Raw genomic sequence first — 26,863 nt, forward strand, 5'->3', positions numbered from 1 at the left:
CTGTAAACTCATTTAAACTTATAATCTCTAAACTCAAAAACTCGTACACTTATAAACTCATCAATTTATACTTATAAACTCTAAACTCATAAACTCTGAGTGTGCGTGTGTGTCTGAGTGTGTGAGCGAGTTAGTGTGTGTGTGTCTGTCTGTCTATCAATCTAACTTATCTATCTATCAATCTATCTATCATAAACTTCAAACTACTTTAAACTACTTTAAACTTCAAACCACTTTAAACTTCAAACCACTTTAAACTTCTTAATTTAAATATACCAGCTCCAAAGCAACCAAACTTGAGTACCCTAGCAACCGTTTTGCAAGACCTATATCTATGTATCAGAACATCGTATAGAGATGAGGTTTGGCTCTTTTGACTCATGCTAGCAAACAGCACTTTCAACATGCTACACATGCTAGCAGTGAATAGCTACATGCTAATAGCGATTAGTTAAGTAAGAACTCTATAAAAACTCCATAGTAACCATCTGTGACAACTACCAACCAACCTAGTAACACCATATCAACCGCTCTGAATACCATAGCAACCACCCAGAACACCCTAGCAACCATCTAGCAACCACCCAGAACACCCTAGCAACCACCCAAAAGACCCTAGCAACCACCCAAAATATCCTAGCAACCACCCAGAACACCCTAGCAACCACCTAGCAACCACCCAAAACACCCTAGCAAATGCCTAGCAACCACCCAAAAGACCCTAGCAACCACCCAAAAGACCCTAGCAACACCATAGCAACCACACAAAACATCCTAGTAACCACCCATAACACCCTAGCAACCACCTAGCAACCACCCAGAACACCCTAGCAACCACCCAAAACACCCTAGCAACCACCCAAAATACCCTAGCAACACCATAGCAACCACACAAAACATCCTAGTAACCACCCATAACACCCTAGCAACCGCCTAGCAACCACCCAGAACACCCTAGCAACCACCCAAAACACCATAGCAACCACCCAAAATATCCTAGCAACCGCCTAGCAACCACCCAGAATACCCTAGCAACCACCCAAAACACCCTAGCAACCACCCAAAATAGCCTAGCAACCACCCAAAATACCCTAGCAACCACCCAGAATACCCTAGCAACCACCCTAAATATCCTAGCAACCGCATAGCAACCACCCAGAATACCCTAGAAACCACCCAAAACACCCTAGCAACCACCCAGAACACCCTAGCAACCGCCTAGCAACCACCCAAAAGACCCTAGCAACCACCCAAAATATCCTAGCAACCGCCTAGCAACCACCCAGAATACCCTAGCAACCACCCAGAACACCCTAGCAACCACCTAGCAACCACCCAAAAGACCCTAGCAACCACCCAAAAGACCCTAGCAACCACCCAGGACACCCTAGCAACCACCTAGCAACCACCCAGAACACCCTAGCAACCTCCCAAAATACCCTAGCAACACCATAGCAACCACCCATAACATCCTAGCAACCGCCTAGCAAAAAACGTTCTGGTCCAAACTTTCTCAAGCCAACTTAAAGTTTGTCTCGACGAACTTTCGCATCTAGTTGAATGTACAATTGTATTATCCCATGATGAAAGGTAAGACGGTGAAACAACGTCACGATATCAACGTTGTTTCAATTTGCGAAATCGAAAGGTAATTCAACGTTGATTCAACGTCGACATAAGACCATAACCCGAAAGGTAAGAGTGAAACGACGTCGCGATTTCAACGGTGAATCAACGTTGTTTCTTCCGCGGTGAAACGACGTCACAATATCAACGTTGATCCGTTTTGCAAAATCGAAAGGTAATTCACTGTTGATTCAACCATGGTAACTGACGTTGTTTCAACGGTGAATCAACGTTGAAATGCCGGCTGGGAACAGTTATGATATGTGTGGCTTTAATGAAATATATAGTAAAAAGTGGTATAAATAAACATGATTTTACAGGGGTGCCAAATTGCAGAGCTAATGCAAACATATCCACATCGCTATGAACAGATGCTTTCTTGCCTGTTTTCTCACCGCTGTTATTTTTGTAGTGCGTTTATTTTGTTATTGAGAGGAAAGCGCGCACCACATATTAATTCAAATGTCGCTCTCAGTCCTGTAAGCGGTGTTGGGATGTTCATCAACAGTATACCAGTACAACAGTATAACAGTATACAATTGCATTAGCTCTTTGAAAGCATTTCAAACTTATGTTTACCCCTAAGCAAAGAACGAAAAATAACTTTGTTGTATATCACAAACTGAATGTTTGCAAACTCAGTTTCTCCACACGGAACTCAACCTTAGACCAGGGTTGTCTAATCCTGTTACAATCTTGCAGAGTTCAGCTCCAACTAGGGGTGTGCGATATGACGATTTTTGATCGTGGACGATTAAAATGTCTCCACAATCTGCTTTTGAAGAAATATCGTAGAATCGTGCATTATATCTGTTCTGGCGCCTCTGTCCCAACATACTGAACAATGCGACGTATATTCACATAAAATGTTAACGCAGCGGAACGGGACTGCAGTTCACAAAAGTTCACAATTTGCATGTGCTTTAATGCCTTGTCGGTTAAACATTTAATTCGCGTGCTGATGCGCTGTTCTAACGTGTGCGTTTCTCAGCGCGTACATGTGAAGCTCACATGCACTAAAAGCCTGTCTACCAGTGCCTGGATACTGGACTAAGTTATCTTTCGAGTCTTATTGAGCTTATACTGTTAAATACACACAAGGTTTACATAAACAAAGTCGGTTATGTCTAAAGTGAAAGCAAACTTGAGAAAATTGAGAGAAAATCTGCTTGTCAAATGCGTGTATATTAGACGCGTCGCGTGCAGCTCTTAAAGAGACAGTAGCAATAGTAAACACGCTGCCGCTTGTCCTTAAAGGGATAGTTCACCCAAAAATAAAAATTCTCTCATCATTTACGCACTCTAATGTTGTTCCAAACCTGTTTTAATTTCCTTCTAATAGTTTCTAATATTTTTCTAATATTAATATTTTGAAAAAACAGTATAGCTGGTCCCCATTGACTTCCATAGGAGAAAAATATACTATGGTAGTCACTGGGGTATATCAACTGTTTGGTTACCCACATTCTTCCAAATAACTTTTATTTTCAACAGAAGAAAGAAACTTATTCTAGTTTAAAACAACTTGAGAGAGTAAATTATGATAATTTGAATTTATGCTTATGCTTGAATTTAATAGTAGCTTTAATAAGTATCAATGTATAATTTATACAGTGAAGTCTGTTTTGTTTTATTTTCATATTTGTTCATTTAATTACTTTCTTCAATGCTACTGTTAAATACACCTACTGTAGCTGAAAACGTAAAGCACTGTTTAGCCTATTTAATTTGTATATTAAGTTGTGTATGTGTAATGTGTATCTTTGATCTTAATATTTAATAACAAAGAAAATAATGACAAATATATTTATCTTCGCCCCTGTCTGCCATTTTTTTTTTTTTTTTTGTTTTTTTTTTGTTGCAACATGACATCATGACTTTGCGTAAACATACACGCCACTTTCAAGTCAAAAGTGGCGTGTTATCTATACGCATTTTGAGCTATCCGCGTGTATGTTCACGCCGAAACGAACCGTCATCTTCCGCGTGTATGTCTACGCCGTTAAATGTCCGAGCGAAACGGAGCAAAATGTACGTGAAATAATCATGTTGGTCCCCTTTGGAAAACGTGTGTAGATGTCACAGTTTAACAGCCTCAGACGTGAATCTTACACGTACCATTATCCCCGGACGTTTGCTAATCCTACCCCTAAATCTAATCATAACCATTTCTTAAAACTATAGGCTACAATTATAAAGAAAAACAACAGACAGACAAGTATAATCACAATAATTTATTTAATGAGAAAATGTCAAAATCGGTGCCAAAAGTTGTTCACGTGACGATGTGTCGCAGTCCTCTCTGGCAGTGGTTTTGTATGAGGTAACAGAGCAGAATTTAAGTTATTAATTCAAATCCATGAAAACGTTAATCCGTCTTCGGTTCGCTCCCTCTGAGGGCTGCGCGGCAGTGCGCGCTTCATTTCAAATGTGAATGTGCATGACGCAATCTGTGACGAAGCAGGCGAGGCGAGAGCCAATGAGCGTTTGATATTACTGCCGTAACCATAGTAACCTGTCGCTTCTTGAGGGCGCAATTTTTGAATTTGAATTCATAACAAGCGCGGGGTTTGACGTTTACGGTCAAGATGACGATTACTGGATAAAGGGCTGAGTTTGGATCTTTTTCTTACAAATAATATATGGATTCTGAAGGTTTGGATTACATCAAGCTAATAAAATTGGTGTATTTTGTGAATCGATGTTGTGTTGTAAGGTTAGTATATTATGGTTCTATAGGAACCATAAATAAATTATTGTGATTATACTCGTCTGTCTGTTGTTTTTCTTCATAATTGTTGCCTAGGTAATTTTAAGAAATGGTTATGGTTAGGTTTAGGGGTAGGATTCGTGGCTCAAACTATCTTTTAATGCCAAATTGTTCATAAAAAGGCCATTTTCCTACATATCTGTCCATTACGTTTTATCATTTTAATATTGTCCATAAAATGGGTATGTTTAGGTGTGGGAGTAGAGTTAAGGGATTTTACATTTATAATCTATACAATGGTATAGGAAATTGTACAGATATCTTCAAGATATGGCAAACGTGTATGGGCGTTAAACTGTGACATCTACACGTTTTCCAAAGGGGACCAACGTGATTATTTCACGTCTTGTCGTGATACCGGGGAATCGATTTTTTTTCCTAGGATGGTAGGAGAAGATTAACCCCAGTGACGGGTAGGTTTAGGGACTTTTAGGGAGTTGGGGTAGGTCATATCTATACAGTAATGTAACGTTAAGTCAACGGCGTTGATAAACACGCTGAAAAGCGATTATGCGTGTTGATAGCACGCCAAAAATGGAAATAGAATTGGCATGTCATACATACGCCATTTCATGAGATCAGTCTGTTTTTGTTACCTAAGGCTTTGTTTTTAAAATATGGACATTAGATTGGCTGTAATGCTAAGTCACAAAATAGTAACATAAACCAACATAAAAAGAATCGTGATAAAATCGTTAATCGTGAATTTCCTGAAAAAAATCGTGATATGATATTTTTGCCATATCGCCCACCCCTAGCTCCAACCCCAATTAAACACACCTAAACCAGCTAATCAAGGTCTTACTTGGCATATTAGAAACTTTCAGGCAGGTGTGTTGAGGCAAGCTGGAGCTAAACTCTGCAGGACAGTGGCCCTCCAGGACCGAGTTTGGACACCCCTGCCTTAGACCTATTGCTTATTTCACAGATTCTCAAACCAGCATATCACAAAGGGCATTCTGGGTTGAGCGAGCGGCCCTGAACGGACTGAGCGTGCAGAGTGGAATCTTCAAGAATATGCTCTCCGCTCGGGAGGAAATATTACCGCTCCACTCATATGCTCTGATCAGCAACTTGGTGTGAATGTGATCCCTTAAAGGCCAATCCACAATAGGGTTTTTCCACACATGAAATAGTTAACCCTGGATCATTCTAAATCCAGAAATCCTGGGATATCTTGCTTTGTTTCACACTGCTCAATTTTCCCGGGGTTAACAATTAATACTGGGTATTCATAAGCTGACAGTCCACACTCTATATTCATAAATCCTAACGTTCTTATTTGTGGTGTCAGTGTCAGGCCACCGCATGTAACTTTTAACAAGATTCTATTGTTTAAAACACCCTAAATTATGTTAACATTTACTATATAAACATTATTTCACTAATAAACATCTATACAGCTCTGTGGAATTATTTATTTATTATCTCTTTGAGTGATCACAGTTTGAGTATAGTTACATACAGCACCTTTAAATGTGACAAAAGTGGAAAAGAGAAACGGCGCTACTCGTTTAAACCGTGGCACACAGACCATTTATGAGCTCGACCCAAAAGAAAACGCAGAACTATTGCATTTACTCACTGACCAGTTTTGATCACGCAACCACTAGTGAGGTCCAGTGAAAAGTGTCTGTGTTCGGCGCAGAGGTATCCGATACAAACTACAAATGTCTTGGTGATACAAACTAGTTTAAAAGTTAGATAAAACACAGCTGAAATTCTCAACAACACTGATGCAGAAAACAGGAGAAATTTAATTGCAAGGTGATCTATTCACAAATTGTCAAGAGTACTGTTATAAAAGAGACATCATTATTACACAGTTGTTGTTTAAGCCAAGATGAAAATGGCATCGTTGTTCGTCAGAATTTTTTATTTGTTTCCATTACACAATTACATTAAATGACACTAATAACAATACAATTACAAATTACTATTATTAATAATAAGATCACTAAAATCATATAGGTCTAATAACAGTCTTTAGGTCTAGGGATGCACCGAATATTCGGCCACCGAAAATTTTCGGCCGAAAAGTGCATTTTTGGTTTTCGGCCGAAAGACTTTTATCACCGAAACAATACGGCCGAAATGTTGTGATGACGCAAACAGCAGATACCGCGGCCTGCACGTGCTTGTCTGAAGCAACATATCTGCGGTGTGGACGTATTTCAATATATCTGAGAGTGACCCACGGACAGCGATTTTTAAAACACAGACGTCCCAAGTCTTCCGGAAGTTCCGGGAGTCTCCCGCGTATTGATAGCGGCTCCCTGATGCCCGCAAATTAGTTTAAATCTCCCGGAATCGCGAGCGAGCATGAGCGCGCATACGTAGCGCGCGCGCGCGGCAGAGAGAGGGAGCGAGAGACCTTGCGAGTGTGTGCAGAGCAGCCGTCATTTATCAGAGGTGTGTGTGTTTGTTTACCTTAGCGGTTTATGGTTTTTGCAACTCACGTCCATGAGCATATAGCTGCAGATATTATTATGGGCTATGGCAGTATTGACCTAAATGCACTTTGTTTTTATGAGAGAACATTTCATTTTTAAACCTTTCTACAGGCCAGTAGGCTTTTACATTATTATTTAATGTACACATGAGTGGGGTCAAGTTAAACATTTAATTTTATACTTTGCAATGTGCTAAATAAATATTTGAATAAAATTTTAATTGATTTATTCTTTGAAACTTTAATATTAATTTATGCAATGCCTTGATTATAGTAAAGTTAGTACACAGTCATAGCCATAAATGCAATGGTACTAGGCATAATTTATTTCGGTGTTTCGGTTCTCGGTTTTCGGCCTTAGTTTCCTCTTTTTCGGTTTTCGGTTTCGGCCAAGAATTTTCATTTCGGTGCATCCCTATTTAGGTCCAAACACAGCACAAATTAGTCAATCCATCAAATCACAATCAAATCAATTTTGATGTGAGATGTAGTTCTGTAGTCCTATTTGTAGGTCCTAATATTATTTAAATGTTGGTGACTTGTGGATTTAAAGGATTCTAACTGTATCGTTGTGGCACAATATTTCTCCGGTTTTCCGCATCAGTGTTGATGAGTGTTAAGAATGTCAGCTGTGTTTTATCTAACTTTAAACTAGTTTGAATCACCAAGACATTTGTAGTTTGTATCGGATCTTGCTTATGCAAGAGGGTCACCAGCCATTAAATAAAGCCAAACTACTTAATTTTTTTCACCAGGAGTGGCATAAAGTGACCAACAGCAATGTGACAGACTGATAGGAAGAATGACAAGACGCAAGAAAGTTGTGATTGGAAATCAGGGTTATTCCTGACCAAATATTGATTTCTGAACTCTTCCGGAGTTAAAACGTTAGTATTGTGTTTTAAAAATGTATATAAACTTGTTTTCTTTGCATTATTCAAGGTCTGAAAACATGGCTTCTTTTTGTGTTATTTTGCCCAGTTGTCATTTTTCAATAAATGCTCTAAATGACAATATTTAAAATTTGGAAGAAATGTTGTCAGTAGTTTGTAGAATAAATAAAAATGTTTAATTTTACTCAAACAAATACATATTAAAAATATGTAGATTGTAAATAGTAATAGGTTTGGTATATTGATAAATAGGTAATATTGTAATATGTAAATAGGTTCCAAATATCAGAACCGGAGACATGCATAGTCCTGTAGCGTCTCATTTCTGACAAGTTGGTCATTGTCAGTGCTTTACAATACATTGGTATAGAGAAGGTTAAAAAAAAAAAAAAAAAAAGAGGGTGATGAGAAGAAATTGTTCAAAAGGCAATGTTTTTGGATTTATACCTTAAATGCTTAAGATTTTGATAGTAAGCCTTTCTTGTAGTGATTTATTTATTTCTTCATCTGCTGTGGATATTAGTTAAAATGTAGTTTTTAATAATAAAGAGTGTTATATTTTTGATACTACTTTATAATGTATGACAGCTTACAAGAAAGAGTGTAATTAGGGCCCAAGCCCTGAAAGGGCGAAGGCCCTATTGTTTCCAGAAGGATTTTTATTTATTTATTTTCTGCCTTTTTGCCACTTTTGGGGCCCTTAACATGCTCAAAAACTCTTGAAATTTTGCACACACGTCAGAACCTGCGGCCATCAGGGCCGGACTGAAGCTGGTACCCGGGCGTGGCAGGGGGGCTCGACAGCGCCCCCTGGAACGGGATACGAACACTTGTCCATAAATCAAACACACTTGCATGTAATAATATGAAACTCAGTACACATAGATCTCATCGGGCCGAACAACTTTCGTGCTCTAAGTTTTACACCAGCCCAACAGGAAGTCGGTTATTATACATTGTTTGGAAAACGCATACAATGGAATGTGAAATACTCCTCCTAGGGAATTCATCCGATCGCCACCAAACTCAGTGTGAATGAAGTCAAGACATTGAGGATGAATTCTTGCGAACAGATTTTTGATATCTCGAACGGTTTGGCCGTGGCGAGGAAATGAATTTGTGGCGAATAATGGGACACAGGAAGTGTATTATAACTTCAGCATACATTAACTGATCTTGATGAAACTTCAGCAGTGTGTTCGTTGTAAGAGGCCGATCACATGGATGTGACTATTGTGAGTCAAAGTTATAGCGCCACCAACTGGCAGCAGGAAGTGTGGCACTTTCTAAATGCTTTTGACAAAAGTGGGGGGGTTAATTTTATGTACAGTCACAAAAATCAGTACGCATATTGGTCTCATCGAGCCAGACAATTTTCTAATTTACAGTAATTAGCTCCGAGCAACAGGAAGTCAGATATTTTTGAATGTGGATTTCTTTGCAAAATCAGCCTCTGAATTTTTACCCACTCCTCTTAAAGGGATACTTCACCTCTGGAAAGATGAATGTGTATTTAAAATAGGTAATTTATGTAGAAGAAATGAAGAAATTTTTGAATTTGGAGCTTTCTAGACTGAGAAAAGCCAGAAAATGTATTTTTGGCTTATGTGGATGAAAGACAACAACTCCCAGAATGCACTTGCTTCGCTGCCCTAGGAGGCCACTCCCAAGCCACGCCTACCGGTAAGAGAGCGCAGTTGAAAACAAGGCTTGGCTACTATTTGAGACTCCGTGATGAGTTTGCCAGGGATTTCGAGATTGCCCAAAATGTCCGGGATTCGGCTTTTGCGTTCTACAGTCGCCATTCATCATGTTTACTGTGACGAGCAGGACGAGGCTGACGGCCGCGGGAGAATGGCGCGAGGCCGGTGGCGTCATTACTGAGACGCGCCGGTCTCGCATCTCTCACGGAGGAGCGGGAATTTTCTTAGCAATGTTAAAACGCACATCAACCGGTCACTTGTTTAGCGTTCATGTAAACACTACATTCAGATTCACCAATCGGAATGAATTCAGTTAGATTGAAACAAAAGGTGTGCATGTAAACAAAGAATGGCGATTGCAGAAAGCAAAAGCCGAATCCCGGACATTTTCAACGATCTCGCCCGCCGGACAAGTCCGGGAAAAAGAGGATGGTAACCCCTACTACTCAGCATTCTCCTACTACTCAGCATTCTCCTACTACTCAGCATTCTCCTACTACTCAGCATTCTCCTACTACTCAGCATTCTCCTACTACTCAGCATTCTCCTACTACTCAGCATTCTCCTACTACTCAGCTTTCTCCTACTACTCAGCTTTCTCCTACTACTCAGCTTTCTCCTACTACTCAGCTTTCTCCTACTACTCAGCTTTCTCCTACTACTCAGCTTTCTCCTACTACTCAGCTTTCTCCTACTACTCAGCTTTCTCCTACTACTCAGCTTTCTCCTACTACTCAGCATTCTCCTACTACTCAGCATTCTCCTACTACTCAGCTTTCTCCTACTACTCAGCTTTCTCCTACTACTCAGCTTTCTCCTACTACTCAGCTTTCTCCTACTACTCAGCTTTCTCCTACTACTCAGCTTTCTCCTACTACTCAGCTTTCTCCTACTACTCAGCTTTCTTCACAGAACAAAAGCCTGTTAGCTTAGCTTCCAAAGAAAGACGGCTGACACTGTGTGTACATTCTGTGAGTGAGATCCCACCTCCTATGGGCGGCCTGAAAACATGCGGAACAACGCCTTCTACTGGCTGTAGTCTTTAGCCTCTGGCCAGAAAATCCTCCGATGACGCAAAATGGCGATTTTTGCGTCATCGGAGGATTTTTTCCAGACAAAAAATACATAAATCTCTTGTCTCAGGGGGATGGTGGAAAGCAGGGTAATTCGAAAATACTACAGGTTTTCTACTAATACAAAGCGTAATGCTAAATCCTGAAGTATCCCTTTAAGTGGTTTATTTTATTCCCACCAAACTTTTTCAACATGATGAAAATACATTAAAGATGCCAAATTGTAAACAGATAATAAATATCTCAAACGGTTTTGCTATGGCAAGAGATTAAAGTAATGTCAAAAAAGGAAACACTAAAAACCTCCTATCTTCTAAAAATGTAATTATACACCATTTATTTCTATATATAATTATACAAATATCAGAACTAAACCCATTTTATTCTTTTTTTTCAATTGAATAATTCTTTAAGTTTAAAAACATCCAGAATGTTTTTTTTAGTCCAAAAAAAATATATAATTATGTCATTCATAGTGCTATACTGCCCTCTTGTGTTCAAAGTCAGGTAGGCCTATTGTATCTATATAAAAATATACTAGGTACTGGTATGTGATGGTGAGGAATATTTTACCACTGGTTAATCAACGTGTGACACCGCTGGGGGCTGAACTGAATTGGTTAGTGGTGTTCGTTGATGTTCCAAAAAAAGTAGCGTAGCGAAATACAGTTTCTGTCGTGTTTTATTTGGCATTTTGTAAAATCCCATTCATTTCCGTTGGAGGACTCATTGCTCATTGATATTACTGCGCTACCGGAAACGGAAAGGGGGCTGTTTACATTTGGTTGTAGTCTTTTAGGTCTTTTCGCTCGGTTCTCTGTCTCTCAGAAGGCTAGCGTGAGCAGAGCAACGGAAGAGCGGAAGTTTATACGCGGTTGTGAGGTATCTGAAAAAATAGTTCCACTATAGAAAAATAAACGGATTGAAATCATACATTGCGCCGATATATTTGTTTTTAATCATCAACGAACACCACTAACCACTCGGTGAGTTGAACAGTTTTGAAAACGAACGTTAAGGGTTGTTTTAAGGACATGTTTGTGCATGGCCATAAACTCCCATTCTAAAGCGGTCATGGGCAATTCTAAAATAGTCAAAAAGTCGAGACAGGAACCATTGTCAAAATCTCTTTGTCCACCACTCTTGTTCATCCAAAACAAACTACAAAATAGACTCAAAGTGTTAAATACCGGAATTGTCCTTTAAGATACTTATGCTCCTTAATTTATTATTCCAATATCCAAATATGATACTAAATTCCACAGAAAAAAAGGCTTCTATTTGTGACGTGCAGTCTTTGCATCTTAACATTGCACATTTTAAACAGGACACGCATTAGCTGAATAAATGTTAGCCAATACAAACATAATTATAGAAAACAGCTGACAATGAATAGACAGGAGTCCAATAATAGCAAAACGAATCACTTATTCTAAAAAGAATATCAAGTATAAGTTAGACGAATCCGACATCTTATGAGGGCTGTGTTAACAGTAAAACGTCCGTTATTTAACGAATTTTAAAAACACGGATAGATAATACAAAATGCTTTGACATTTTGACAGAAAAAAACACAAGCAAGAACAAAATTTAAACTTAGAGAGAGAAGATAATTGTAAAATGAAAATTGACGGGCTGTGTGCGCATGTCTGTGTTTGTGAGAGAGAGCTTGCGCAGCACTGATACAACGATTTATAATTTGCATGGCTGAATGATGTCTTCCTCTTATCTGAGTGACCATGAATAACAGAGTTTTTTAAGACAATCCATGCGATCACTCCCGTGTGATCATCGAATCCAGAGGACTGAGTTAACGTACTCTGTTACTATCGTAACCTTGGTTCCCTGAGAGTTAGGGAACGAGTATTGCGTAGCTATACGCAGTGGGGAAACTCCTTTTCCTCGAAAATTCTGTAGCCTAAAATGTAAAACGCATTTGCAGCTGCACAGCTAGCACAGTGAGTGTCTGGCTCAATCATTGGCTGTGCTGCGGCAACTACATATCCAATGGCGCGGGCGCCCCCTTGGCGGCGTGGCCTTAGCTTACATCAGTCCCCGAAAACACCATTTTAGAAGGTTACATCGACTGAAGCAACATACTTGCCATGTTACCATAGTGCGGCCGGCTACGCAATACTCGTTCCCTAACTCTCAGGCAACCAAGGTTACAATAGTAACAGAGTACGTTCCCTTTCAAGAACAGTCACTTCGTATTGCGTAGCTATACGCAGTGGGGACGCCATATAAAACACTGCACTAAGTAACTGGTTGCTACTGCGGCTCGAGACCTCTGAGCTCACAGAAACAAGCCAGAACCCAATATATACTGAAAAAGACTGGACACCGTCGGGCCTGATAAATATAAATGTAAATGTAATGTCCATACATACTCAACCTAATACACCAGTAAGACCGGACACCGTCGGGTCTTATGTATAAGGGATATCACAACCGGCCAGAGGCGGGTTTTATAATGAAATGAATGTGTGCTTATGACATTGACATAACATGTAGATAAGACCAGACACCTGTCAGGTCTAAATCATACAGAAAGGACCTTTGCCTGCAGGGAAGGTACCTCCATATTATAGAATTTCATAAATGTAGAAGCCAGCTGGCCGCTGGCCGCACAAATATCCTGAATAGGAAACCCATAAGACCAAACCCAAGACGAGGCCATGCCTCTAGTCGAATGAGCTCTAGTACCAATAGGGCAAACCTGACCCACTGAGGTATATGCCAAAGAAATGGCATCTACTATCCATCTGGATAGCCTTTGCTTCGTGACAGGGGGCCCCTTGGATTGACCACCAAAGCAGACAAAGAGCTGTTCTGAATGTCTTAAACGACGCAGAACGCTCCAGATATATTCTCAGTGCTCTGGCAGGACAGAGTAGATTAGCCTCCCCAACCTCAGTGGAAGGGGGAAGAGCTAATAATATGATAACCTGTGCTCTAAACGGCGTTGAAAGCACTTTAGGCACATAACCGTGTCTGGGTTTGAGGATGACCTTCGAGTCACAGACACCAAACTCCAAACAGGAGGGGCTCACAGAGAGCGCCTGCAGATCTCCCACTCGCTTGATAGATGCCAGTGCCAGCAGGAGAGCAGTCTTCAGCCAGAGCAGTTTGAGATCAACCGACTGGAGCGGTTCAAATGGTGGACCCTTCAGGGCCCAAAGGACCGTGGAGAGGTCCCATGACGGCACAGACGGAGGTCTGGAGGGGTTAATCCTCCTGGCTCCCTTCAGAAACCGTACCACCAAGTAATTTCTTCCTCACGATTCGCCAGCCACCGGAGCACGATAAGCTGCAATGGCTGCCACATATACTTTGAGCGTGGACGGGGTCCTGCCCGCGTCCAGCAGCTCCTGTAGGAAGGAGAGCATCACTGGTACCTCGCATGACATGGGTTCAAAGTGTTTGTCCAAGCACCAGCTGGAGAACACTGACCACTTCAAAGCATACAGGCGCCTAGTAGAAGGGGCCCTGGCTTCAGTGATCGTGTTTAGGACCTTGTCCTTGTACCCGTTGAGGGGCCACACATGGAGTGCCCATAAATCGGGTCGCGGATGCCATATCGTCCCTTTAGCCTGCGTGAGGAGATCTTTCCTCAACGGAACAGGCCAGGGAACCTCGCCCGTCATTTGAACCAGCTCTGGAAACCACAGTCTGGATTTCCAGAAGGGGGCTATTAGGAGGACTGGGCATCCGCTCTTCCTGACCCGTTCGATGACCTGGGGAATCATTGAAACAGGGGGAAATGCATAAAGGGGGAGGCTGGGCCAGTGATGGGCCAGCGCATCCCTGTCCTTCGAGAAGAACACTGCGCAGTGAGTGTTTTCCCTTGAGGCGAAAAGGTCGATCTCGGCCTTGCCAAACATCCTCCATATCAGAGAGCTAGCCGCATACGCAGTCACAGAACAGGCATACTCTCGCAGAGAGAGCAACCTCGGGCAGAGAGTGCAGCTTCAGCATGGGGGGGTTCCCAGGCATGTGACACACTTCGTGTGCCCGTCGGCCCCGTGCAGATGGCATCCGCAAGTGGCGCAAGTAGAGCGAGGCGTTTGTAACAACGCTCACGCTCCTTAAGCTGTGTGAACGCGGCGGCGAACACACAGTAGCAATTAGCAAAAAATTATGCAAAGGATATAGCGTTGGTCGCCAGACAGCAGAGCAGCGACTGGGGAAGACGACTTCGGTTGGTGAAGGCGTAGTCGGCTGTAGAACTAAACGCTCTAACCGTGTGATGCTTGATTCGACGGCAAAGGCAGCCTTTCTCAAAGTGGGTGCCGCGGCACACTGGGGTGCCCCCTGACTGTGTCAAGGGTGCCGCCAAAAAATTACATAGGCTAAAATTTATTTTTTTTTAAATCGGACATTTCATATATAAATATATTTGAATTTACATAAATACATTCTTCTTCTTTTTAACCCTTTCGCACGTACGCTCACACCGGTATGATCAGTCTAGGCTGGTCCCTGGAGCACCGGTGTGATTAGAACGGTCAGTGCATGACGTGATCAACTGCTAAATTCAAATGGGCTTTCGCGCGTTGGCTGGAGCTGAGCCAGAGACAGGCGCGCTCAGAGCTGTCATATATCACAACTTTTCAGTGTTTTCATCCACATAATGTTTGTTTTAGGTTTCAGACATAAGTACTAAAAAAACCAATACATTTAGAGTTTGTAAAATACACACTGATGTCAAAGGAAGAGGCAATAATAATCCTTTCCATTATAATTAGTTGTATTCATATCAGATACACATTGTGTAAGTAACTTTAAAGTTTACTCTATTCTTCTCCCAGTTCACCTGCCACTTACTTTTATGTATTTCGGGAGAAGTGGATGAATTCACTTGTTGTAAATCCAACAGATCCGATTCTCTGAACTGCGTCTGCGGCACAAACTAACATGGCGGCGCCCATCGCGCATACAGCTCAACTAACGCGATCGTTACAATTGTGTTAAAAAAACAAAACACTTCCACTTGCATATATTTGACAATCGGAATATCAGATATTTCATGCCATATCTAACAAATTTGTGAATATTTTGAATAAAAAAGGAAAAATGACATAAAAGCAGATCATCATTCATTCAGCTCTGTTGTTGTTGTCAGGTGACAAGCAATGACGCGTCACCATGGAAACCATAAAGTGACACAGTGACTTGAAAAACTCACGCTGGCGGGTCAGCCAGAATATTTTAAATTTACGTGTGAAAGGGTTAAACATATGATTGGATCAGGGGCGTCGTAAAGGGGGGGGTAAAGGGTACCGAGTACCCAGGGCCCGAGGCAGGGGGGGGGGCCCTTAGAAGTCAGTTTTCTATACATACATATATATGCACTAACATTTGTATAGCATTTATGTACAAATAAAAATGTTCCTGTGCAAAACTAAACTTGTAGTTAGGTACTGGTTTGGTATAAAAAAAAGTCATTTTCATGCTGTGCAGGGCCCCACCACCCCTCTCGAATCAATGTAAATGGTACGACCCGCAGTTCAGGTGCTTCTGCTGCGGACCTGCGGTCGGTGAATCAGTTGATGAGACAGGAGTTGGAGTGAGCCGTGATAGGAACTAGGAAGACAGGGGAAGAGTCATGTCTTTCCTTAATAAAGGAAAATCAGGGGCTCAAAAACTAAAAGAAAAGAAGATTAAAGAGAGAAAGGCAAATGAGGGCAAGCAGTTGCTCACTCAGTTTTTTGAAAAGAAAGGTGAGCTCCAAATGCATCATCGAGCATTGACATTGTTTTAACATAAATATCTACTCCAGGTAGAATAGCATACATTTATGTTCGTACTTTATTTGAATTATATATCAATACTTTATAGTATCACAACCTACATAGCGAGCAAACAATGTTTGGGTAAATAACGGAGTGAGAAGCAGACGGAGGCGGAGCTGGGAGCTCAACACACTGCCACTCCATGCAGCTGCGCAGCTTGTCTCCTCTTCTGCTGCAGTTCTCCCCAGAGTCAGAAGTTTACATGAAAACACTGTATATTTCCCTCCATTGTCAAAATCTAACACCCGCGAAAACACAGATCGTTAGAGCCTATTTTACAGCAATGTTATGCAAATAAGCTTGCGCACGCTCTTACATTAAGTACAGGATTGTTCTCAGTTTAATGCACATCTTAATGATTGAAAATGATGAAACGTAATTCAAAGACTGAATGTCTAGTTTGGCGGTTAGTGTACCCTGTGATTCTATAGTCTGCATTTATTTTAAACAGACAAATAATCATCAATTATCTTGTACTTTTGACAATAAAACAAAAATATATTAATCAGAGTGTGGCTTATTTTGTTTACATTTTAAGTGTTTTTATGATAAAAATGCAATACCCCACCCATTGGTATCACTATGGTATTTGGTACGGGGGCCCAGCAAGATGGTTTGTACCCAGGGCCCAAAATTTGGTGCTACGCCCCTGGATTGGATTAATAAAATTGTAAATTCATTTTAGATAAATATATATATAAAATTTACATTTACATTTGGGTTATGCAGTGTTTTTAAATTATATTTTACACTGGGGTGCCTTGAAATTTTATGCACTTTTGAAAGGTGCCCTGACTGAAAAAAGTTTGAGAAAGGCTGGGCAAAGGCTTGCAGAGGACTCAGAGACTTCACTTGTGTCGCTGAAGGAGATGACTCTTCTAAAATGGCGTTTTCAGGGACTGATATAGGCTAAGGCCACGCCCCCTTGGCGGGCGCCCGCACCATTGGATATGCAGTTGCCGCAGCACAGCCAATGAGTGAGCCAGACACTCACTGTGCTAGCTGTGCAGCTGCAAATGCGTTTTAAATTTTAGGCTTCAGAATTTGAGGAAAAAGAGTTTCCCCACTGCGTATAGCTACGCAATACGAAGTGACCGTTCTCGAAAGGGAACTCAATACAATATTTCAACTTTTCACATCCACCCAAGGCCGTTTGCCTTCAGGAATTAGAAGTATCGTGACTACTGTACTGTCCTCGCTTATGAAATCAGTCAGACGGCGGGCCACAGGAGTGGAAGGGGGATCGAGCGGGATTCTTTATTGGTGTCGATTTTCAGTCTCTTATTAATGATAGGCCTTACACATCTGTCAATCATCCCCGCTTGAACTCTTCTTCTTTTGCTGTTGCTTGATTTGAGGACTGTGCATGCACAGAGGCATCACCAGGTTTTGGCGTAGTTTAGAGTAAAAAAAAAAATCGTACCACTTTGACTTTGCGTATCCGCTACTGGAGAAATGGATCATGAAAATTCAGCTTAGCATCACAGAAATAAATTATATTTTAAAGTAGGCTATATTAAAATAGAAAACCATTATTTTAAATTGTAATAATATTTCACAATATTACTGGGTTTTTGGGGGGGGGGGCGGGGGGTATTTTTGATCAAATAAATGCAGGCTTGGTGAGCAAAAGAGACTTTTCAAAAACATTAAAAATAGTAATGATTCCAAACGTTTGACTGCAACTCTGTGTGTGTGCGTGTGCAATACATTTGTTGCTGTATTTATTAATCTTTGTTAATAAAAATCCAGCTGTTCATTGTTTGTCCATGTTACTTCACAGTGCATTAGGATAATTAATGTTAACAAATACAACTTTTGATTTCAATAATGTAGGCTACTAGTAAATGGTAAAATTAACATTAATAAAGATTAATAAATGCTGTAGAATTGCAGTTTATTAATAGTTAATGTTAACTAATGTAGTTAAAGGAACACTCCACCGTTTTTTGAAATAGGGCTTATTCACCTTCTTTCTTGTCTCAGTGCATGCGTTGTTTTAGTTTGACAGGGTCGGCGCTAGCTTAGCTTAGCACAATGAATGGAATCCTTTGTTGCCAGCTAGCATGTCCTGAGTAAAAGTGATCATTTAAAAAAAAAAAAACCACCTAATTACTTCTTGTGGCCTGCGTATTCACAACGAGTACAAATAGCGATGCAGATTAACACTAGGCAATTTCCTAGGCAGATATTGACTTGGGACTATATTAGGGGGAAGCACAGGCAAAGCACTGCTGCTTAGGCGAAGCACTGCTACTTGGGCGCAGAGATATCACGCAACACATGAAATGTGAATATGTGGTATAATATGTGAATGTGAATACAGGTATAATATGGGTCGATCTATACATGCGTCATGTTTAAAATAATCACTTACTCTGTGGACAGCTGTCCATTTGGTCCATTCGGCGTGGGGCTTTTTTTCCAGTTCACTTTATCACACCGGGAAAAAAAAATAGCGTAAAAGTTACTGCAGGATGGATCAACGCCGTGAAATCCTCAGTAGCTGTGACACAACTGCGGGCACGCTCATCTTGATCTGATGCGCTGAGCCTGGTCATCGATGGCAGAAACTTGTCCCACTCACCACAGCACAGACACTATTTCAGTCGGGATAGATTGGCATATTCCCCCACATTCACACCACCAGTTCGTGTTGGCTCTCATCCTCACGTCCTCAGGCTGTTGAGCGATCGCAACCTCCTCCTCCTGTCATTCTATTTCCAAAGCACGCAGCTCATCTTCTGAAAGCTCAGGTATGGTTCTGGCTCTGGGTCTTGACTGTCTGAGAAGTCAACCTCTTTGTCTCTCACAAAATTAGCCATGTTTATTGCCATTCATGTACTGTAGGAAAAATAGCCAGCTACTATTCACGCCGGTATGTTGACGGAAGTCGTGGGATTTCATGTGTTGCGTGATATCTCTGCGCCCAAGTAGCAGTGCTTCGCCTAAGCAGCAGTGCTTCGCCTGTGCTTCCCCCTAATATAGTCCCAAGTCAATATCTGCCTAGGAAATCGCCTAGTGTTAATCTGCATCGCTATTTGTACTTGTTGTGAATACGCAGGCCACAAGAAGTAATTAGGTGGGGTTGTTGTTTTTTTTAATCACTTTTACTCAGGACATGCTAGCTGGCAACAAAGGATTCCATTCATTAAGCTAAGCTAAGCTAGCGCCGACCCTGTCAAACTAAAACAACGCATGCACTGAGACAAAAATGCATTTGCCCACCTATCTAAATGTAGGAAATAAGGTGAATAAGCCCTATTTCAAAAAACGGTGGAGTGTTCCTTTAACTAGAGTTTAATAAATGGAACCTTATGGTAAAGTGTTACCGATTTGTTATACACCGATTCAAACGTGTCGTGAGTTCAGTGTTGGACAGATCAGTGGTTTTAACCATTCATTAAATGGAATCGGTTCAAAAGAGTCATTAGTTCGCGAATCGGACGTGTCATTAGAGGACTACAGCACACGTTGTGTGATTATCCCGGCAGTTTAGAACATCGCACAAGATTTGTGTCAACACAGAAAACATTTAATCACTGGATAGTTTTTTTTTGGTTTGTTTGTTTATTGAAAGTGTTTTTTTATTTCAGCTGTGTCAACACAGAAAACATTTAATCACTGGATAGTTTTTTTTGTTTTTTTGTTATTGAAAGTGTTTTTTATTTCAGCTGAATGTGTGGAACGCTTTTCAGTAATGCAACGTTTTTTTTAGCACAATTCACACCCAGCGGTAATTCAGGGAAAAAAATCTCTGAATGCTTCACGTGAACTTCGGTCTTCCGATCTTTTACCATCGTGTCAATTCTCAATTGATTTTGATTAATATGCGAGGGAGCGAGAGAGAGCAAGACAGTTTGAAGACGGTGAGGGTGAGGGTGAGGGTGAGGGTGCGGGTGCGGGTGCGGGTGCGGGTGCGGGTGCGGGTGCGGGTGCGAGTGCGCGGCCGGGGCTCTCTCCCCCTCAGGTCGTTCTTTCAGTAACATGCGCCCTGTAACAAGCGCAGCAATATACATCACTGACCGGTCAAATAAGGCTTTGGCGGGACAAAAAATCACTTTGGCGACCGAGAGTGGCGGAGGGTCCGCAATATGTGGCGGCCGGTGTTGATTCTGTGGCGCAACGCCACGAATTAGTCTATGTGTGGGAAACATTGTATATATAAATAAATAAATAAAAGGAATAAATAAATACACAATTGTGTAAATAAATACACAAAATATATTTTACTTAAATAATTAACAGATTAACAAAATTAAAGAAAAAACTGTGCAAAAAGTTGCACATGCTGAGCTTCGGTTCATTTTTGTGGTGTGCTCCAAAAATAAGCCCACGGAAAGGAAACCTGAAAGGAATGCCTCACGCACATGAACATACCAGTTCTAGCATTGTTAATTTCACAGCATGTTTATAATCAAAATAAACTAGTCAACCAAACATAGTTACACTGCTCAATTTAAATAGTCTGTTAGCTATATTTACAGTGTTTATAATGTTTGTAAACATTTCTCTTTATTTACTGGTGTACATTATTTCTGAATGTAATAAAATGCAACTTGTCTGTCCTCTCAAAAACTTAATTTCATGTGTCGCATATTTTCATCAATGCAGCAAAAAAAATTCGAAATATCTTGAGTCAAAATTCTTACTTTCAGTTAACAGTTAAACAGTTAATGTGAGCATCCCTATGGGCTAGTCAAATGTGAATAATATATTCCATATGCAAAAAGAGTCCAATAACATGGAGAACATAGGGAGATAAAGCAACTAGTATTTGACTGGTCCAGGGTATATACAGAAATTCTTAAGTTGAATTTAATACCTTTTAATACCTTTTTTAATACCTTCACAATATTTTTTAATACCAGCGCGACTTCAAGATGCAACTGTAGCGGTGTAAAGCAATGAAATATCTTTCCAAAAATAATAAAACATTTCATCACAATTTAATGAGGTGATTATAACTTAACTTCAACCCTGGACTCAAAAACCAACAGAGACAGATAGAGGTTGGTGGCCGATCCTGTCTTGCCCCGTTTTTTTTTTTTTCTTTCTTTTTTTTTTTTTTAAGCTGTGATTTTACCACTTGATTTCATAGCTTTGTAAGATAAAATCCTTCTTTGCTAGACCTGATAATTATTTTGGTCTATAATCATATCAATATCAAAAAGTAGAATAAAAAAGTAGCATTAAAAAGTTTATTTTAACTAAGTCTAACTTTCTACCATAAACTGTACAATTGAATAAAATTAGCTGCCAGATAAAAAATTAGCTATTAGATAACTTGCTTTGCACTTTTTTTTTTCTGGTTTCACCTCACTCCAGTCTAAACTAAATGATTTTTTTTTTTTTGGGTAATGTTTCTACACATTATGATATAAGTAACCTGAAAATACTACGTAGTTTACATGCATGAATACATGAATTGTTTGTTTATGTTACTTAACAGTGCATTAACTAATGTTAACAAATACAACTTTTGATTTCAATAATGTAGGCTACTAGTAAATGGTGAAATTAACATTAAGAAAGATTAATTAATGCTGTAGAAGTGCAGTTTATTAATAGTTAATGTTAATTAATGTAGTTGACTAGAGTTTAATTAATGGAACCATATTGTAAAATGTTACCGAAAATGTTAGAAGAAGATAAGGCAATTTATTTTAGCACAATTCACACCCAATGGTAATTCAAGAAATACATCTCCGAATGCGCCACGTGAAACTTCGGTCTTCCGACCTTTTACCATCGTGTCAATAGATTTTGATTAATTTGAGCGAGAGAGAGCAAGAGTGGAGAGAGTGCGCGCGCGCGACCGGGGCTCTCTCTGTTCTTTCAGTTAACATGTCATGCACCCTGTCACGAGCGCAGCAGTCATCTACATTAGGCTACTCACCGATCAAATAAGGCTTTGGCGGGCGCCAAAAAAAATTCAGTGCAGCAGAAACCCCGATGTCTCTAATTACTGAAATAGAAGCGAACTCGCGAACAGGTTTGGCAGCAAGCAGGGATGCAAACACATGTATGGTCAAAAAAGAGAGAGGTTATCGAAGCCCTCGCCCTGCGGCAAATTTCCAGATACTTACATAATTGTGATGAATTTAGTTATTATTTTGCAGTGTAAGATTACAGTTAACACCTTTAAATATTACATAAATGTATTATGTATTTTTATTAAACTTAATGAGTGTATAAATCAGCAGCAAAAAGTAATTCTTGAAAAAATCTGCACAGTAATTTTATAAAATCTAAACATGTTAATAAAAACAAATTAGTACTCTTATAAAATTCAATCAGGCAATCATACATTTCACAATTTTATATTATATATTAATGTCAAGAATTCAGAAGTGTATATATTTATATAGCCTACACTACACAGAAATAATATGCAATTAAATTATGCTTATTTTAAATGTATTGAGCAGGCTAGGTATAAAAACAAGTAATAAAAACTCGGTGAGTGTTTTAGCGCAATTTTCTCACCTCATGGGATCACAACACTAAGAGATAGTAAATCTTTTCCTGGATTTTTTTTTGTGCGTTCCCGAGATTAGACCTTCCTTAACATAATGCCGAAAACCCGAAGTCTCTAGGTGGTCTGGTTGAGGAGTAGATAGAAGTGCAAGATTGGTGCGCACAGACGCACAGAACAGAAATCATGAGTTAACAAGCACAATTTTGTCCGGTGGAAAATTGCGCTAAAAAATATAGGCTTTTAATAATCTTTCAGTGCGCAAAACCATGATAATATGAAACGCTTCAAAACAGAGCGCACAAAGCGCGTATGCACATCGCGGGTGCAGAATGATGTGCTCAAAGCAACATGGAGTCACAGTGTGCAGCGCTGCGCTGAACAAGTGCGCATTTAAAAGTTCACGGCACAAAGCGAAGAAATGTCGAGCGCACAAATCCTAGCGTATATCTGTCCAGCAGTTTATTGATCATTTGTTTCACAGTTTTAAATTCCAGTTATTGTGCGTTTGATGCCGATTCATTGTCCTTGTGATGTGTGTGATCTAACAAGCACACGGTAGTGAGTCGTTTAAAAACAGCAACAAACTCCAACAAAATAAAGTCATTTTATGCAAATCCACAGCCTTTTATCTATAGGATCATGCATTATAATGTAAATATATCGGAGAGAGTTTTACCGTGCATCCAACCGGAAGAGGCGCGCGCGCTGTTTGAATACTGAATTGAGTGATTGACAGCTGCAGAGGAGGGAAACCGAGTTTCCGTAAACTTTAATGATGTAAATAGACTTCTGTCCCTCACATTAAGCTATGGAATGACTTCAGATGACTTTGTCACCCAAACTGACGTGAAAAAAAGCGGGAGGCGCCGAAAAGTGCGCTGTTTGCATCCCTGAGCAAGCCAGCCGGGTCCCAAGTTTGTTTCAGCGCGCGAACGAACGAAAACCACGTCACATGATATCGCTCAGGTTCTACTCGCAACATATAAATAAATCCATGCGAATTTTAGAAGAAAGGCCTGCACTTAACACAAATTGAAACTCATAGGCCTAGCTGGATGGGGGTTTGAAAATTTAATACCTCGACAGATGACGTTTATTACTTTTTAATACTTTTTAATGGCCTTAATTTTGGCTAATTTCATTTACTACCTTTTAATACTTTTTACAACCCCGCGGACACCCTGTGGTCATGTCATGTCAATATAACCCCATGAGGTGACCACCTCCAAAAAAAAAAACATCTTTTTATAAGCTATTGATGTGACTGAAGCTTTTCAAAAGTACTTCAATTTCTTTGTGGGAAAAAAATAAATAATTATTAACAGAAAAATGTGTGAAAAAGAGTGCATATGTAATTCTCTCAAATAAACCAAAACAACATTTACCTTTCATCTCTCCCTCCTCGTTTTCCTCTTCTACTTTTCTCATTTTGGATGGCATCTCATCTTGTCCTCCTGCAGTTGATGCCTCAAAACTGCAGGATCTTCGTCTTTTCTTCTCAGTTTTTTTACTTGCTGTGCTCGTCAGTATTACAGGGTTTTCCGTTTTAGATTCATCTGCTGATTGTTTCTTTGGTTTGTTTGTAACCGCAGTCTCAAACGCTCCTCTCTCCATCTTATTTACAGCTATTTCTTGAACAGCACTGTTTTTAAGCTCACTTCGAGACCTTTTTTTTCCCTTCTTGCCATCCTCCTCATCATCATCTAAAAGTAAAAAATAAAGTGTGTTGCGGATTATCTTGAGGATTACATATATTCACAGTAAGGCATAGCAATGTGCTACCTTGTGTGTCCTGGGCAGCATCAAAGGGGATAGTCTTTTTCTTACAAGTCTTAGGGAATATTCCTGGCTTCCTTGGAGCATCTTCTGGAGGATTGTTCAGCATCTGTCATTTCAAGTGAAACACACCATTCATTGGAATTGTACTGCATTGTATTGCTGTATTATTAAAACTTTTTCTGTTTGTATAATCCCTACAGTATAGTCCAACATGTTCTTGTTTCTTCACTAGCAGCCCAGTGTCTAAATTTAGTTGGTTCCTTTATGTATGCCTAAAACTAAATTGCCACTTTCGGGAATATCAAAGTCATATCTTACTGTTTGCATTATGAATACTTGAACAACTTAGTCCAATTATAAATAGCATCAGTTACCTCAATAGCTTTCTGTGCTTGTTCTTCTGTCTCAAACTCCACAAATCCAAACCCTTTGGGATGTCCAGTGGACTTGTACCTGGGGATACTAACATAAACCACATTTCCACACTTGCTAAACACTCGCTCCAGCCAAACATGAGTGACCGTCTTTGGCAACAGCTCCTGAAACACAACAATTCCAGATTAAGGAATACATTGAAATAAAAAAAGGCATACAATAAAAAACAATTCAATTAATTTGCAGTCAATTACCACATAAACTGTACGGCTGTCCACATCTTTTGGGCTTTCACCAAGTGGATTCTTTCGTCGTACATGTGTTCCTTCAAGATTTACCTAAGGACACAACAGTTACTGTGATTATTAGTGCAAAAAAATCAGAACTAAAATCCCTCTGATAAAGGAAAAGAAAATACATGTTATGCAAATGCAAACAATACCTCTACTATTGGTGAATTTTTAAGAGCTCTGGCTATCAATTTTACATCCGTAGTAAAAAATTTCATTCGGTTGAATGACGTCAACACAGATATGTCAATATCTGTAACAAAACAAAAGAAACAGTTAAGTGAATAGGCCTATATACACACATACAGTATATATATAGTTTATGAGGTATTCAGCAACTGATACATACATCCATCTCGTGACTGTTCAATTATATTTTTCATGAATTTGTCCTTGTGAAGATTCACATCACTAAACCAAAATTCCACCTGCTTCTTCACATCAGCCAGTAGCTGTTTCACGCGAGATCTCTTCTTTTTCTCGTTCTCTTTCTTCTCGCTGAGGTTTGCACAGGCGGCATTCCCTCCTGAGGGAATCTTCTCCGTGTCTATCATATTGCTATAACGTTAGCTGTTAGTTAAAAGTCATAACAAGAGATCTGTCAAGTTTCAGAACCAATTATGTCGAGCTGAGTGACTAAGACACATTTACACATTCTTACCTTACCTTTAACTTATCGCTTCCTTGGTTTACTGAAATAACAAATAAAAGATAATCGCTTTACACCACGGAGACGCTCTCGGACAGTGATTCCCTTAATAAGACACTTCTAATAATGATTACTATTAAACTCTTAAGTAAAAACGTAAAAAGAAGACGGCCGCGCAGAAATCTAAAGCGTTTAACCTTTGTTGCATGTCTGATACTTCACTGTTAAAAATTGGTTCAAACGCACAAAGTGCCGACTTCTTGGCGCATAAAGATGACGTCGATGCGTCCGCCAGTGAGCATAGGGCTGTGATGGGCTGCGTTCGAAACCGCATACTTCCCTACTATTTAGTATGGGAAAAAGAGTAGGCGAAAAAACACGCACACAAAAACGAGTCTTTCTTTTTCATCACGACTTGTTTTTTTTCCCTTACCTCAAGTTCAATTTAATAATGGTACTTTTTTTGTTGTTGCAAAAGGTCATTTTTGACCAGGACGATATTTTCATTATATGAAGAGTTGATAGCTAACTAATGTGCATATTTGGTCGGTTATGCCTACGAAGCTACAGTTGATGTGGTGCTTCTGTTTTCATCACGTTTAGCAGTTGTCTGAGCTTTTGTTCTGGAAAAATTGTTCAAGCGAATTTCACTTTTGTTATCTTATTCTAATTTCTTATTTTGATGTCTTTTTCTTTAATTTCACTCAATGCCAGGGGACTTAGGAACAATTTAAAACGGAAAGCCATTTTTTAATTTGCAAAACAACGTAAAACAGATTTTTGTTTTCTTCAAGAAACTCACAGCATCTCTGAAGATTTGCCTTTTTGGAAATCCCAATGGGGAAATGACATTTTTTGTTCTCATGCTTCTCAACGCTCTGCGGGTGTCTGTACACTTAAGAACTTATTCGCTGGCAAACTTCCCTATACAGACTTCGATACTAATGGACATTATGTGTGTCATGTTGTTCAAATTC

At 39.9% G+C, this 26,863-nt stretch overlaps 1 protein-coding gene across 1 annotated transcript in view; it reads right to left on the reverse strand.

The window, feature by feature from the left end:
* Positions 1–26,229, reverse strand: part of larp7 (La ribonucleoprotein 7, transcriptional regulator) — an 89,238-nt gene extending 63,009 nt beyond the window's left edge. The window contains exons 1-7 of the mRNA XM_082152245.1: positions 25,904–26,229; positions 25,587–25,807; positions 25,390–25,490; positions 25,202–25,285; positions 24,947–25,111; positions 24,576–24,678; positions 24,179–24,496 (exon numbers count right to left, since the gene is read on the reverse strand). Coding sequence (XP_082008371.1) covers positions 24,179–24,496; positions 24,576–24,678; positions 24,947–25,111; positions 25,202–25,285; positions 25,390–25,490; positions 25,587–25,791 — 976 coding nt within the window. The 5' untranslated portion in view covers positions 25,792–25,807; positions 25,904–26,229. The remainder of the gene's footprint in view (positions 1–24,178; positions 24,497–24,575; positions 24,679–24,946; positions 25,112–25,201; positions 25,286–25,389; positions 25,491–25,586; positions 25,808–25,903) is intronic.
* Positions 26,230–26,863: the final 634 nt, after the last annotated feature.

Source organism: Leuciscus leuciscus (genome assembly GCF_965113295.1).
Source record: "Leuciscus leuciscus genome assembly, chromosome: 2".
NCBI lineage: Eukaryota > Metazoa > Chordata > Actinopteri > Cypriniformes > Leuciscidae > Leuciscus > Leuciscus leuciscus.